The sequence below is a fragment of the Peromyscus maniculatus genome, chromosome 15, assembly GCF_049852395.1.
Source record: "Peromyscus maniculatus bairdii isolate BWxNUB_F1_BW_parent chromosome 15, HU_Pman_BW_mat_3.1, whole genome shotgun sequence".
NCBI classification, from domain to species: Eukaryota; Metazoa; Chordata; class Mammalia; order Rodentia; family Cricetidae; genus Peromyscus; species Peromyscus maniculatus.
Genome location: NC_134866.1, coordinates 4,954,685 through 4,967,104, shown reverse-complemented (window position 1 = coordinate 4,967,104; position 12,420 = coordinate 4,954,685). Strand labels below are relative to the sequence as shown.

The window sequence follows — 12,420 nt, the reverse complement described above, 5'->3', positions numbered from 1 at the left end:
CGTGCGTGCGTGCGTGCATGTGTGTGTGTGTGTGTGTGTGTACACATACTTGTTTCTCAGGTTCTGTGCTTCTAAGAATTCCTGTCTGCAAGCATGTGCAGCCAGAGTGCGGGGGTTGTGAAGGATAATTCGCCGCTTCAGACCCTTCCTTGGGATGACACTGTCTCATTCACCCACTTAGGAAAAAAAGGCAGACACAGCTGCACATGACTGTTATGTCAGCACAGGATACACGAGATCCTGTCTTGAAAAAGAAAGAGTCTTAAAAATGGTGAGGGACTCAGGGTATGGGTAGTGTCTAGGGGAGAGGCTGGAGCCTCGGGGTTGGGACCAGCGTGCAAGGAAGGGCCGGAGTTTGGGAATGTGGCCACGTGCTGCTAAGCTTGATAATCTGAGTTCAAGCCCCAGAACCCATAGGATGGCAGCGGAAAACTGACTCCCATGAGTTGCCCTCTGAGCTCCACACATGTGGTGTAGCATGTGTGTGCCCCTCACACACATACACATACCCACATAACAATAATAATAATAATAATAATAATAAATAATGAAAAATTAGAAAAATTCCCTGAATCCTCAAAGTGGGCACCTCTGCAGCCTCCCTTCAAACGCCACACTACTCCAACCCGGGGTGGAGGCCACAACAGGACACTAAGGGGCCTTTCTCTTAAGTGTCCAGTGTAGAGAGTTCATTATCTGGTAGAAGCACGAGGCTAGCTGAGAATCCCAGACACCGCTCTGCTGGGTGCTGTCCCTTTAAATCCGGCAGCATAAGGACGTGGGCTTCTCAAGTGTGTGTAAAATGTCACAAATGAATGCATTGCCCAACACAGCAGGTCGGATGGCACGGTCACTTGCCCTGTAGGCACAGGACTTGGCTTCAATCCCCATCTTCCACATGCAAAGCCAGGCATGGGAGCACATGCTTGTAATCTCAGTTTGGGAGAGATGGAGACGGGAGGACCCCTGGGACCTGCTAACCAGCCAATCAAGTGTGTATGTGTTTTTAAAATATTTTAACTCAACAACAACAACAACAAGCAGTGGGTGGTCACTGTCGCCTACAGCCCACAGCACTTGCCCTTTATCCCGACCTGGGTTGTGTGGCCTGGGCGCCTTCTCTGCATCTGCATGTGCGCATGGACGAGCTGGGATCACACCTGTGCCTGACTCTGCACTGACCCGCCAGGTGAACTCATTTGGCCTTGGCCGGTGACCCCAGAGTAACTCTCAGCTCTGGTAAACGACTCTGCACGGTGTGACTCAATCTTGAAGCACAGACACCACCAGGCGTGAGACAAATGTGGCCATGTCAAGCCTCACGTTGGAAAAGCCTCTTGAAACTCAGAGCCTGCAGGAAGTTGGTCGGTTTAAGACACAGAGCTGTCACGGCACCTTGTTGGCCACATGCCCTGTGCGCTGGGCGCCCCCAAACCACTGAGCGAGTCTATGCAAGGACGCTAGGGTAAAGCCACCAAGCACAGGATTCTCCAGGTACAGCCGATGGCTTTCTGTCCGCTTCCCCGGGTGTGTGGTGAGCGCTGCTGAAAGGCAGGCTTGAGGCTTGGGCTTCTCCGCTAAGGCTTTATCATAGTTTTCAGGGTGTCTTCTGTGTCCTCCGACAGGCCCCCCAGGCCCCCTGACCCCCACTTTGCTTTATGCAGCTATCAGGAAACCAAGTCTCTTAGGCTCCATTTCGTCCTCTCTTTTCAGTTCCATCCTTCATGTCCTCCTGTGGGAGCTGCTGGCTGTTTTGTTGTCCTTGGTGTGCACCTTAACTTCCAGGGTTAGAAATGATGAACTGTAGAGACGTCCTGCCTGGCCTCAAGGCCTCCGCCTTGCCTTTTCTGGGCTGCTGGCATCTGCTGTTGTCTGGGAGAAACCAGCCTTTGCTTCTCTGCTTAGCTTGTTCTAAGACCAGCGTGGAGTGTTGTGGGATATCTGCACACTATGTGGAGATGTATTTGCTGTGATTGGTGTAGTACAGTAAAAAGCTGAATGGCCAATATTGCTAGGCAGAGAGCATAGGTGGGATTTCTGGAGAGAGAAAGGAAGAAGAGGAGAATCTATGCTCACGGGAGATGCCAGGAGGCACAGAGAGGAGAGAGGAGGTACGAGATGGAAGAGAGGTAATGGCAGGTGATAGAACACAGATTAATATAAATGGGTTAATTTAAGTGGTAAGAGCAGGTGAGGAGCAAGCCTAAGCTGTAGGCTGAGCTTTCATAACTAATAAGAAGTCTGTGTCATTATTTGGGAGCTGGCTGGCGGGACAGAAAAGACTTGTTACATATAGTGTCCAACATGGAAGCTCGACTATCCAAACACAGGGCCTGAGAATGCTAAGCAGAGTTTTCTGAATGTGGATTCCTAGTTCTGCAGTCATCGGGTGGACCAGTGCTTGGTGGCATACAGAGACACGGCTCCCGGCCACTACCTGCAGGCTGGAGCCAGCCGCCAGTGTCATGCACCAGGGCCATGTGCCAGCACCATGTGTTAAGCCAGAGAGATACACAGAGGCTGGCATAACTGTTGAAGGTTTGTCTCGAGGTCAGGGAATGCTGCAGATGTGCAAAAGTCAGGTCCAGACCGAGAAAACCTCTCAACAGGTAGAGTATGCTTAAAAATGTGCTTAGATGCTAAAAAAAGAAAGGAAAATAGGTATAGATATTCATAAAAATGATTTAAAAATAATAAAGTCTTTAAAAAGAGAGTAAAGTAATATAAAAAAAAGCCACATAAGGATGAAAAATATTATAACACAGGGTGTTTGGACCTTACATAGTACTTTGTTAATTTTGAATTTTTGAATGCTAATGAACAGAGAACTACAGTTTCTGAGAGACACTGGATTGTAGGGGAGAGTTCTGAGTTAAACCAGCCTAAATACTTTAGGGATATCTTGGCTTCAAAATGGAAGTTGGATAATATGTTGTGTTCAGGGAGAGGTTGTGCTTTTGTTTCCATGGGAGACAAAAAAACCTGTAGATTCCTTATAAGTTAATCAAGGTCAGATTCAATGGGTGGGTGGGACGGACCTTCTGAGGATATTGGTTAGAGACATGAGGGAAAAAATCAGGAAACACCACAGGACAGGTGAAGTATATGCTGATCCCTTGACATGGGAACAGCTCTAAGACTGGATGAGACATGGTAAATCTTGTTGGCTACAGACAGATAGGTGGTCTTTAAACAGAGACCTACAGAATATGTCATTTAAAATATTTTAATACCATAAGGCTTTTCATGACAGCGAGACATATCTGTTCCTCACAGCACCAATTTACCTCAAAAGAAGATGATGGGCACTGAAGAACCTCAATATGGAAATGGGAAAGTTAGCCACTGGGCAAAGAAACTGCTCTTGCCTCAACTGCTGACAGTCTGCTGTCCAAACTGGACAAACAGGACAGAAAAGAAGGTGACTGACAAACTCTCCCAAGACAAGGTAGGACAGTCCTTCAAAATTCATGCTTCATAGAAAAGTCTGTCAGATATTCTAGGCCTGTGGGCCAAAGATGGATGCTCCAACACTGAAGAGGAACCTTGGGTGACTGTCCAGGCAGCCAGCTGTTTCCATCATTTCTATAGTTTTGGAAGTTGTTTGCTCTGCACTTCCTGTTTACTCAGGTAATATTTTATCCTTCTCAGGTCTCTGATGGAGTTAAAGATAATATAGTTATAGTTACAGCTTTCCTTGTTACCAAATTCAGAAAAGAAAATTTCACAAGAGGTATAAAGTGTATAAGGCTGAGAGACATAGAAGCTTAAATTGTTTATCTAAAAAAAATGTTTTGAAATCTAGAATGAGAGTCTTGGGTTGGTAATACAAGTTAGGATAGAAAGTGAATTGGGTCTAAAACGTTGGACTCACTAAGATAGAGTAGATAGTACAGTACTTTCTCTGAGTTTGCCAAATACAAATGGACTGGACATTATGAATGTAATTCTTACCTGATAACTGTTCTTATTGTATATAGTTTTAGTATGTTAGAGTTAAAACACTTCTTTTTTATTTGGACAAAAGGGGGGCAATGTGGGATATTTCTACACTGTGTAAAGATGTATTTGCTGTGATTGGTGTAATAAAAAGCTGAATAGCCAGTAGCTAGGCAGGAGGTATAAGTGGGATTTCCAGGGAGAGAAAGGAAGAGGAGGAGAATCTAGGCACACAGGAGATGCCAAGAGACATGGAGAGGAAACAGGAGGGTACAAGACAGAAAAGAGGTAACTTCACATGATAGAACGCAGATTAATATAAATGGGTTGACTTAATTGAGCTAGTTAGGAAGAAGCCTAAGCTATAGGCTGAGATTTCAAAATTACTAACAAGTCTCTGTGTCATTATTTGGGAGCTGGCCAGCCGGACAGAGAAAGACTTTGTACAGTGGGGACATGCTGCTTCAGACAAGGAGCTGGTCCCTCCTCACAGCAGGATGAGGGCTGCTCCGGCTGGAGCGGGTAGGGAACCAGGCTTGGGGCTATCGGAGCTCTGCTGGCATCCAGCCAATGGGCACTGATGCTCCAGCTGTTCCATTTCTCCCCACAGACAAACCACACTGCAGGGATTTCAGCCGCGATTCCCTTCACCCAGTGAGAGGTATTCCTGTTCAGACAGGTTCCGCGGCCGTTTTCCCCTGCAGCGTGTTGGCAGGGGTGTCCTGACTTTCTCTTTCTTGTTCTTCAGGTTTTCACATGTTGGGTTAGGACATAAATATGCAACTGGCATCAAGAAAAGAAAGAAGCTGGCTGTGGTAGCACAGGACTTTGATACCAGCCCTTGGGCAGCAGAGAACAGAGCTCGAGGCCAGCCTGGTCTGCATAGCGAGTTCCAGGCCGGCCATGGACGCACAGTGAGAACCTGGAATGAAGAAGAAGAAAAAGGGGGAAAGACAGACGTTTTGCTGGCATCTCTGCTGCCGTGAGCTGGGCAAGCTGCTGTATGCGATGCCCCTCTGGGCTTCTGTGTGACCACTCTGGCTGGGCGAGACCCTCCTCTGGGATCCCGCCCTCTCTGGATATTATGAGAGTCAGTGACTATGAACTGTCCCCATGGATTCATGTATTTGGACATTTGGTCCCCAGTTCCTGGCACTGTTTTGAGAGTTTGTAGAACGTTTAGGGAGTGTGGCCTCCGTGGAGAAAGTGGGCTGTTGGGGTGGGAGGGCCTTTGGAGTATTTCTACGCTAGCTTCCTGATCTCCCCCAAGCGGTGTTCTAGCCATGAAATTCTGCTGTGCTTTCCAGTAACCCCTCAATTGCAAGACAAAACAAATCCACCCCCTGCTGTGTCTTAGATGTGGTGTTTCTCGAACCTGTCACTTCCATGGCTTGGGCGTTTCAGTTATCCTTCCCTTCTGTACCCTGGGTCTGTCTAATGCTTTGTCCCCCACATCTAGAATCAGGTGTTTATCATGCAGATGTGGGTAGGAGGCATGAGGCAGGGGAAGGACCCCTGGACTCTCCAGGACATGGCTCCTTCAGAGTCACAGTGAACTGCTCACCAGCACTGGACCTCAGTGGCATCTCCCCCATCCCTCAGAACTTGTCCTCCACTACATCTGTGCCATGTTGCTGTTTCCTTCAAATTGAAACATCTGCACGTATGAAACTGAGAAATTACTCCACACGTTCCAGGCCTAGGAAGTCTGTGGTGATATTTTATTTGTGCTGAAATGTGGTGATATTTTATCTGTATGTTAATAATTAAAGTTTGCCTGGAGATCAGAGGAAATAGCCAGCCATTAACACAAAAGTCAGGCAGTGGTAGCACATGCCCTTAATCAGATCACTTGGCAGGCAGGGTCTCTGTGTGTTCAAGGCCACACTAGGGAACAGAGTGGTGACACACGCCTTTAATCCCAGTACCAACCATAGAGACCTGGAGGTCTGTACAGACAGGCAGTGACAAGGAAGTGAGGTAGCTGGGCTAAGAGCCAATGAGAGGGCAGAACAGCGAGGCAATAAAAGCCTGGGTAGACAGAAAGTCACGGCATTGTGGAAGTTGCAGAGCTGGTGAGGTAAGGTGGTTGGTGGCTCTCACTATTTCCCTGATCTCTAAGGCTTTCACCCCTATATTTGGCTCCATGTTCTTTATTTAATAAGACCGCTTAGAAATTGGGCTATGGAAGTCAGCACTTACGGGACTCAGGAATCTCCTGAAAGCAATAGGGCTCACAAGGCGCCCCTCAAACTACAAAAGCAGTCATTGCAGGGGAAGACCCATCAAGCTGCCAGTGAGCAAGTCAGACAGGGGAACTCCAGCAACACAGCTGTGTGAGTCACCACCCAGGCAGGGGTGGCCACCCAGGCAGGGGTGGCCTCGGGTGACAGCCGCCTCTGAGTCACCCGTGCTCCTGTAAGCCATGCCAATCAACTCCCTGGCTCATTTAACCAGACTGGGGTGGAGCCAATCAACTCCCTGGTTCACTTAACCAGACTGGGGTAAAGCCAATCAACTCCCTGGCTCACTTAACCAGACTGGGGTAGAAACCTTTCTTTGGTCCGTTATCAGTGCCCTGCCCTGTCTTGGGGAACAGACAGCTGTTCACAGCTCCTCAGGAAAAGTCACACAACGACCTATCCCTCCACTGTAACTTCGGGAGCGTGGCTCTCTTGCTTCCTGGCTCTAGGGAGTTGGAGTAATTTGAAATTTGTGTGGTTTTCTTTTTTGCTTTCTGTGTGTGTGTGTGTGTGTGTGTGTGTGTACACGCAGGTGCATATGTGCACCTTATTTTTGTTGTTAATCTACCTCATGTGCTTTCTTCATTAAAGCTTTAGTTTCACCTACGGCGCTGTTTTGTTTTTAGACGCACCACTGGTTTCTACTGTCTGCGTGCGCAGCGACTGACTCCTCCGCCCATCAGTGGCGTCTTTACTCTCAGATATGCTGCAATCCAGTCCTCCAGTCCTCGGGACTCTGCAGCACAGTGTTCCAGTTCCTCAGAGACCCACCGCTTTTTGCACAGTCCTCCAGTCCTCGGGACTCTGCAGCACAGTGTTCCAGTTCCTCCAGAGACCCACCACTCTCCGCACAGTCCTCCAGTCCTCGGGACTGCAGCACAGCGTTCCAGTTCCTTGAGAGAGAGACCCACCACTCTCCGCACAGTCCTCCACTCCTCGGGACTGCAGCACAGTGTTCCAGTTCCTCCAGAGACCCACCACTTCGCACGGCTCTTCCTCTGGCCATGGCGCTGCACCGAGGGCTTTGTGGTTATGGTTGAAGGCAGGTGCCTCTGGGGCTTTGCTGCAGGTCAGTGGCTGCACCATAACAAGACCACATGGAACATAACCCACAGCTTCAGGTTTTTCAGACTGACCGAGGGCCATGAATTTGGGTGAGCCTGAGGGGTACCAGTCACACAGTGCCCTTTGAACTCCAGCACATACTCAGACTGTCTCCTGAAGATGGCTTTTCCTGGAAGCTCATGTCTTAGGGTTTCTATGGCTGTGAGAGACGCCATGACCACAGCAGCTCTTATAAGAAAATCATTTAATTATGGGGGCTCGCTTACAGTTTCAGAGGTTCCGTCCATTATCATCATGTTGGGGAGCAGGCAGATGTGGTGCTTCAGGAGTAACTGAGAGTCCTACATCTTACAGACATGTGGGCCACAGGAAGCTGATTGTTACACTGAGTGGTATCCTGAGCATATGAAACCTCAAAGCCCGCCCCCACAGTGACTCACTTCCTCCAACAAGGCCACACCCACACAAACAAAGCCACACCTCCGAATAGTGCCACTCCCCATGAGATTATGGGGGCCAATTACATTTAAACTACCACAGCACACTAATGTATTTTTAAAAGTTTTCCTTAAAAACCCCATACAATATTTTACATAGTTTTCAAGAAGAAGATTCCATGTAAGAAGCCATTCCATCACAGTGCTGAACATTAAGTGCTGGAGCTGTGGTCTGAGAGTCCTCCTCATCCTGCCTCCAAGCACAAACACCCTCCACTGCTTAACCTTCTCTCCCCAGAAACCAGACGTGGTCCTCTGTAAGAGGACAGTCCTAACTGTGGCTCATACTGAAAACTTTCAGTCACTAAATAATGTGCTGTGAGTTCGCAGAGCGGAGACCCGAGGGTAGGTTGGCCACACGCAAAGCGACTTTGCAGGAAAGTCCTTCTCAGTACATACCCCTGGGTATTTTGTATCCAGTTTCCCCTGGTTTTCTCAGATTCCTCAGGATGTGGTCTGAATGGACATTTATCACCATGCCAATTAACCACAAGGCAAAACCTAAGGAATAAACAAGATTATTATGGTTAATGACTGGAAGGAGTTAAGAAAGCCTTGCTCAACTGAACAGCACACCACAATCCTTGTGTCGGTGTGAGCAGGAGTATGAGCCATGGCTGGCAACACCACCACAGACACCAGTGCTAGCCACAGCAACAGGCTGTTTAACCACGTTTATAGACATCTACTCTACCCAAACACTTGTGGTCTCAACCGGTGTTTTTATCATGACAGGAACAGAAAACAGGATCTGTGACCCGGACACCGGGGAACTCGTGTGCAGGTATGTTCACCTCCCCTTTCCTTAAGAAAATGATATAAGGCCGGGCGGTGGTGGCGCACACCTTTAATCCCAGCACTCGGGAGGCAGAGGCAGGTGGGTCTCTGTGAGTTCGAGGCCAGCCTGGTCTACAGAGGGAGATCCAGGAAAGGCGCAAAGCTACACAGAGAAACCCTGTCTCGGAAAACCAAAAAAAAAAAAAAGACAGAAAGAAAATGATATAATACTTACAGTGTTCTCTCCACATAAGTAGAGGCAAATATTTACTGGCTACACCCCCTACACCCCCCCCCCCAGGCATAGATCTCGGGTCCTAGCTATGGTCCTTTCTCCCCTCCCCTTCCAGCTCTGCAGTGCATGTCCCTGACTTTCAGCCCATCAGCCTGCTCCCAGCTCCCCAGGCGGCTCCCCCGTCACTTGGCCACTCCTCTCCTCCCCTTCCATCCCTAGGGGCGAGACACCCCATGGCTCTTGCTGGCACCCCAGCACCTAGGAGGTTCCTTTCCCGGGGATAGTTCTTCAAATCCTCAGGAGTTTTCTTGCTTTTATGAAGCAGAGTGTGAGATTTTATTAAACATATGTTCATATCTGCTTCAGCACAGAGGTTAGGAAAGAGGCTCTCAGATGTGGTTGTCATAGAAAGCATTGGCCTCACATCAGTTATTTTCAATCAGAAAAGGCAAAATGCCAAAATTCTGCTTTAAAAAAAAATGACTCTGATACAAAAAGGGAAAGTCTGATATTTCTGAGATACTAAAAATGTGAAGGCCAAATAGTGTTGCAACCGTTATCAGTGCAGGTGCACTCGGGAAAGCATCGGACCTTTGACCCGCTGCCAGGCCATGGGATGCCCTCGTAGTACACGGACCCTTTGAAGCAGGCTCCTGGGTTTCTTCATCCTGACTCTGCCACCAGGAACATCATTTCCCCCCCTAAACATAGCAAATGCCATGACAAGGTCTACTGTATCCTGGTAACTATAATGAGCTCAGTAGTTCTTTTAACTTTTGGTCTTTAGATGTTTACATGATTTACTTATCTTAGCTTTTAAATAAAGTTACAAACAAAATCATATCGTCAGGATCCCATACTTATTTACCCCATTTCCCTTCTGAGAGACTAGCTTTCTTCTAGGCTGAGACTTGAAGAGAACTACCATTTGTGTGCATCCAAAATACACAATGAATTTAATTTGTGGGACTTAAGAAGCATAGCCTTTAAAAATGTATCTGTGATGGTTAAAAATGGATTATTAACTTGACTGGATCCAGAAGCACCCAGGAGATAGACTTCTGGTCATGTCTGCATGGGTTAATTGGAGTGAGACGATCCACTCTGAATGTGGGCAGCACTATCCCATGGCCTGGGGTCCTGGATTCCATAAAAGGAGAGAGCCTCCCTGCACCAAGGCTTCGCAAAGTGTCTCAGCATAGGTACTAGGGTCCAAAAAGCCAGCTCATGCACTAGGGACAAGTCCAGATCCCACTGCCTGGGGGTCCCCTAAACAGTTCAAGCTAAACAACTGTCTCAATTATCCAGAGGGCCTAGTCCAGTACCATGGGGGTTCCTCAGCTATTGGTCCACAGTTCATGTATTTCCACTAGTTTGGCTAGTCATCTCTGTACTTTCTCCCATCACGGTCTTGATGTCCCTTGCTCTTAGAATCCCTCCTCTCTCTCATCCATTGGACTCCTGGAGCTAGTGGACCTGTCTCAACTGAATGTAGACATTGCCTTGGAGGAGGTGGGAATGGGGGGTGGATTGGGGGGGGATGCTGGGGGTGGGAGGAGGGAGGACAGTGGAATCTATGGTTGGTATATAAAATGAATAGAAAATTTCTTAATAATAATAAAAAGATGTTAAAAAAAAGGAGAAAGCCAGTAGAATAAACAAACACACTCACCTCTCTCTGCCTCCTGACTGCTGACACAACATGACCAATGACCTCATGACCCAACCACCACAGTGTCTTCCCTCACACAATGGACTGTCCTCTCCAATCATGATCTTTGTTACAGCAATGAGAAAAATAAGCAGCTGAAATGGGAACCAGGGTATTCCTGTCGCTGGGACAAACCTGTCAGTGTGACCACCAGGTTCCTCCGAGGTGGAACTGGTTTATAGCAGGAGTGTGGAGCAGTTGGAACTTCACGTGAAAAACATCCTAGAATGATGTAAGCAGGGCTTCATGGCCCATCCTGAGGGGAGTTCAGAAGATCACAATTCCAAAAGAAATACGGACAGTGGAGACTCGTCTCATGCTGTCTCAGAAGGGAACACTGGCCTATCAGGAACTGGACTAGAAGGAATTTGTCACACCTCGGTGAAGACGGGCAGCATTCTACCCATGTCCTGAGAACTAGAAGGAGGCTGGGGTCAAAGGAGGTGGGCTGATTTGTGCGGTGGAAGAAATTTTAAGAGGGGAAAGCATCTAGGCTGTGGCTTGGCTACTGCTCAGAAAGTGTCGTAACAAAGATGAAAAATGTGCCATTTGCTGAAAGAAGGAGGCGGAAGTGAACCTCTGGATATGTCTGTAAGAGGACTCCTGGGTATACAAGACCTCTGGAGGGTTAGGGGATAGATAGATCCCGGGAGCCCAGCTCTGGTCCTCTCCTTCCCTTCCAACTCTAGCTGAGGTGGGAAGATGCACCCTGAATCTGGGTGGCACCTTCCACGGGCCAGGGTCATGCACGAGCTTAGTAAAGAGAACGCGAGCCGAGCTTCATCATTCATCTCTCTCCACATCATGACTGTGGATGCAGCGTGGCCAGTCGCCTCACGCCACGGCTGCCGCCGCCGCCACCACCACCACCACCACCACGGTACCTTCTCTGTCATGATGGACTGTGCCCTCAAACCCTGATAACCCTTCCTCCCTTACATTGCTTTCGTCTTATATTTTGTCACACAGAGGAGAATAAAAACTGAGACATTATCAGAGCTAAAATGGACAAGCCCTCCCTAAGATAAATAGGTAAATAGAGCCGGGGGAGGGGATGCACATGTGCATGTGGGAACCGCAGAGCTGGGGGAGGACCAAGCACACAGGTTCTACCAGAACCACAGCCTTACCCAGCAGCCACGGGAGCTTCCAGGAGAAGGTGTCCATAAGGGGTTCTGCCTCAGAAACAGTGAACGTTGACTGGATACCACATGTGTTACCTTTGTAAACAGCCCGCACATCCCCCTGCATTTGACTCTTAAGCCTTCCCTTTGCCTCTCAGCCTCTTCGAAGGCACTGGCAGTCTTCAGCAGGCTGTGCATTTCCATAGTGATGCCCTTGCACCCCCAAACGCACATCACTGTCTTTCAGAGAATCTTCCTTGGACTGTTACTTGGGGTGGCAAATCTTTCAGACTAACCACTTTTACTGCTAGGGGAAATTTTTTGTTAGAATTTTATTCCTGGCAGTAACTAGCTTCAGGACAAATACCTATCCACACAGCTTCCTGTCTCCTCACAAAGCAATACTTCAGCTTTTGTATATACATTAGCGGATTCCTACAATGATTTTTTTGTATGCTATGTGTGGTTCAAAGAACTCCTAACAGTGTATTTATCTAAAATGCCTATCAAGCATCCAAGGCTTAATGATCTCCTGAACTAAGGTAATACCCTATTGGAAACAACGCCTGTCTCCTAGGTCAGGCAGATAGCTTTATTTCTTGTACAATTTAAGCTGAGACCCTCCTTTCTTATACAGTCTTACTAACATTATAGACTCCTAACATTTTTACCTAAGCACTTCTAGGAATGTAGATTGAGCACATATATTCCCTTTTTGATATCCTGGAAGCAGGCTAGGATGCATACAAATAAGTTTACGATTAGTTTACAGCCTGCCTCCTGGTGGGTCTTCCTAAAGTGTCCTCGGGCCAGCAAATTATCAAAAAAA

General features: G+C 47.9%; 1 protein-coding gene across 1 annotated transcript in view; it reads right to left on the bottom strand.

The window, feature by feature from the left end:
- Positions 1–12,420, bottom strand: part of Srd5a1 (steroid 5 alpha-reductase 1) — a 48,718-nt gene that overhangs the window by 12,514 nt on the left and 23,784 nt on the right. Inside the window, exon 3 of the mRNA XM_042261349.2 lies at positions 8,144–8,245. Within this exon, the coding sequence (XP_042117283.2) occupies positions 8,144–8,245 (102 nt within the window). The remainder of the gene's footprint in view (positions 1–8,143; positions 8,246–12,420) is intronic.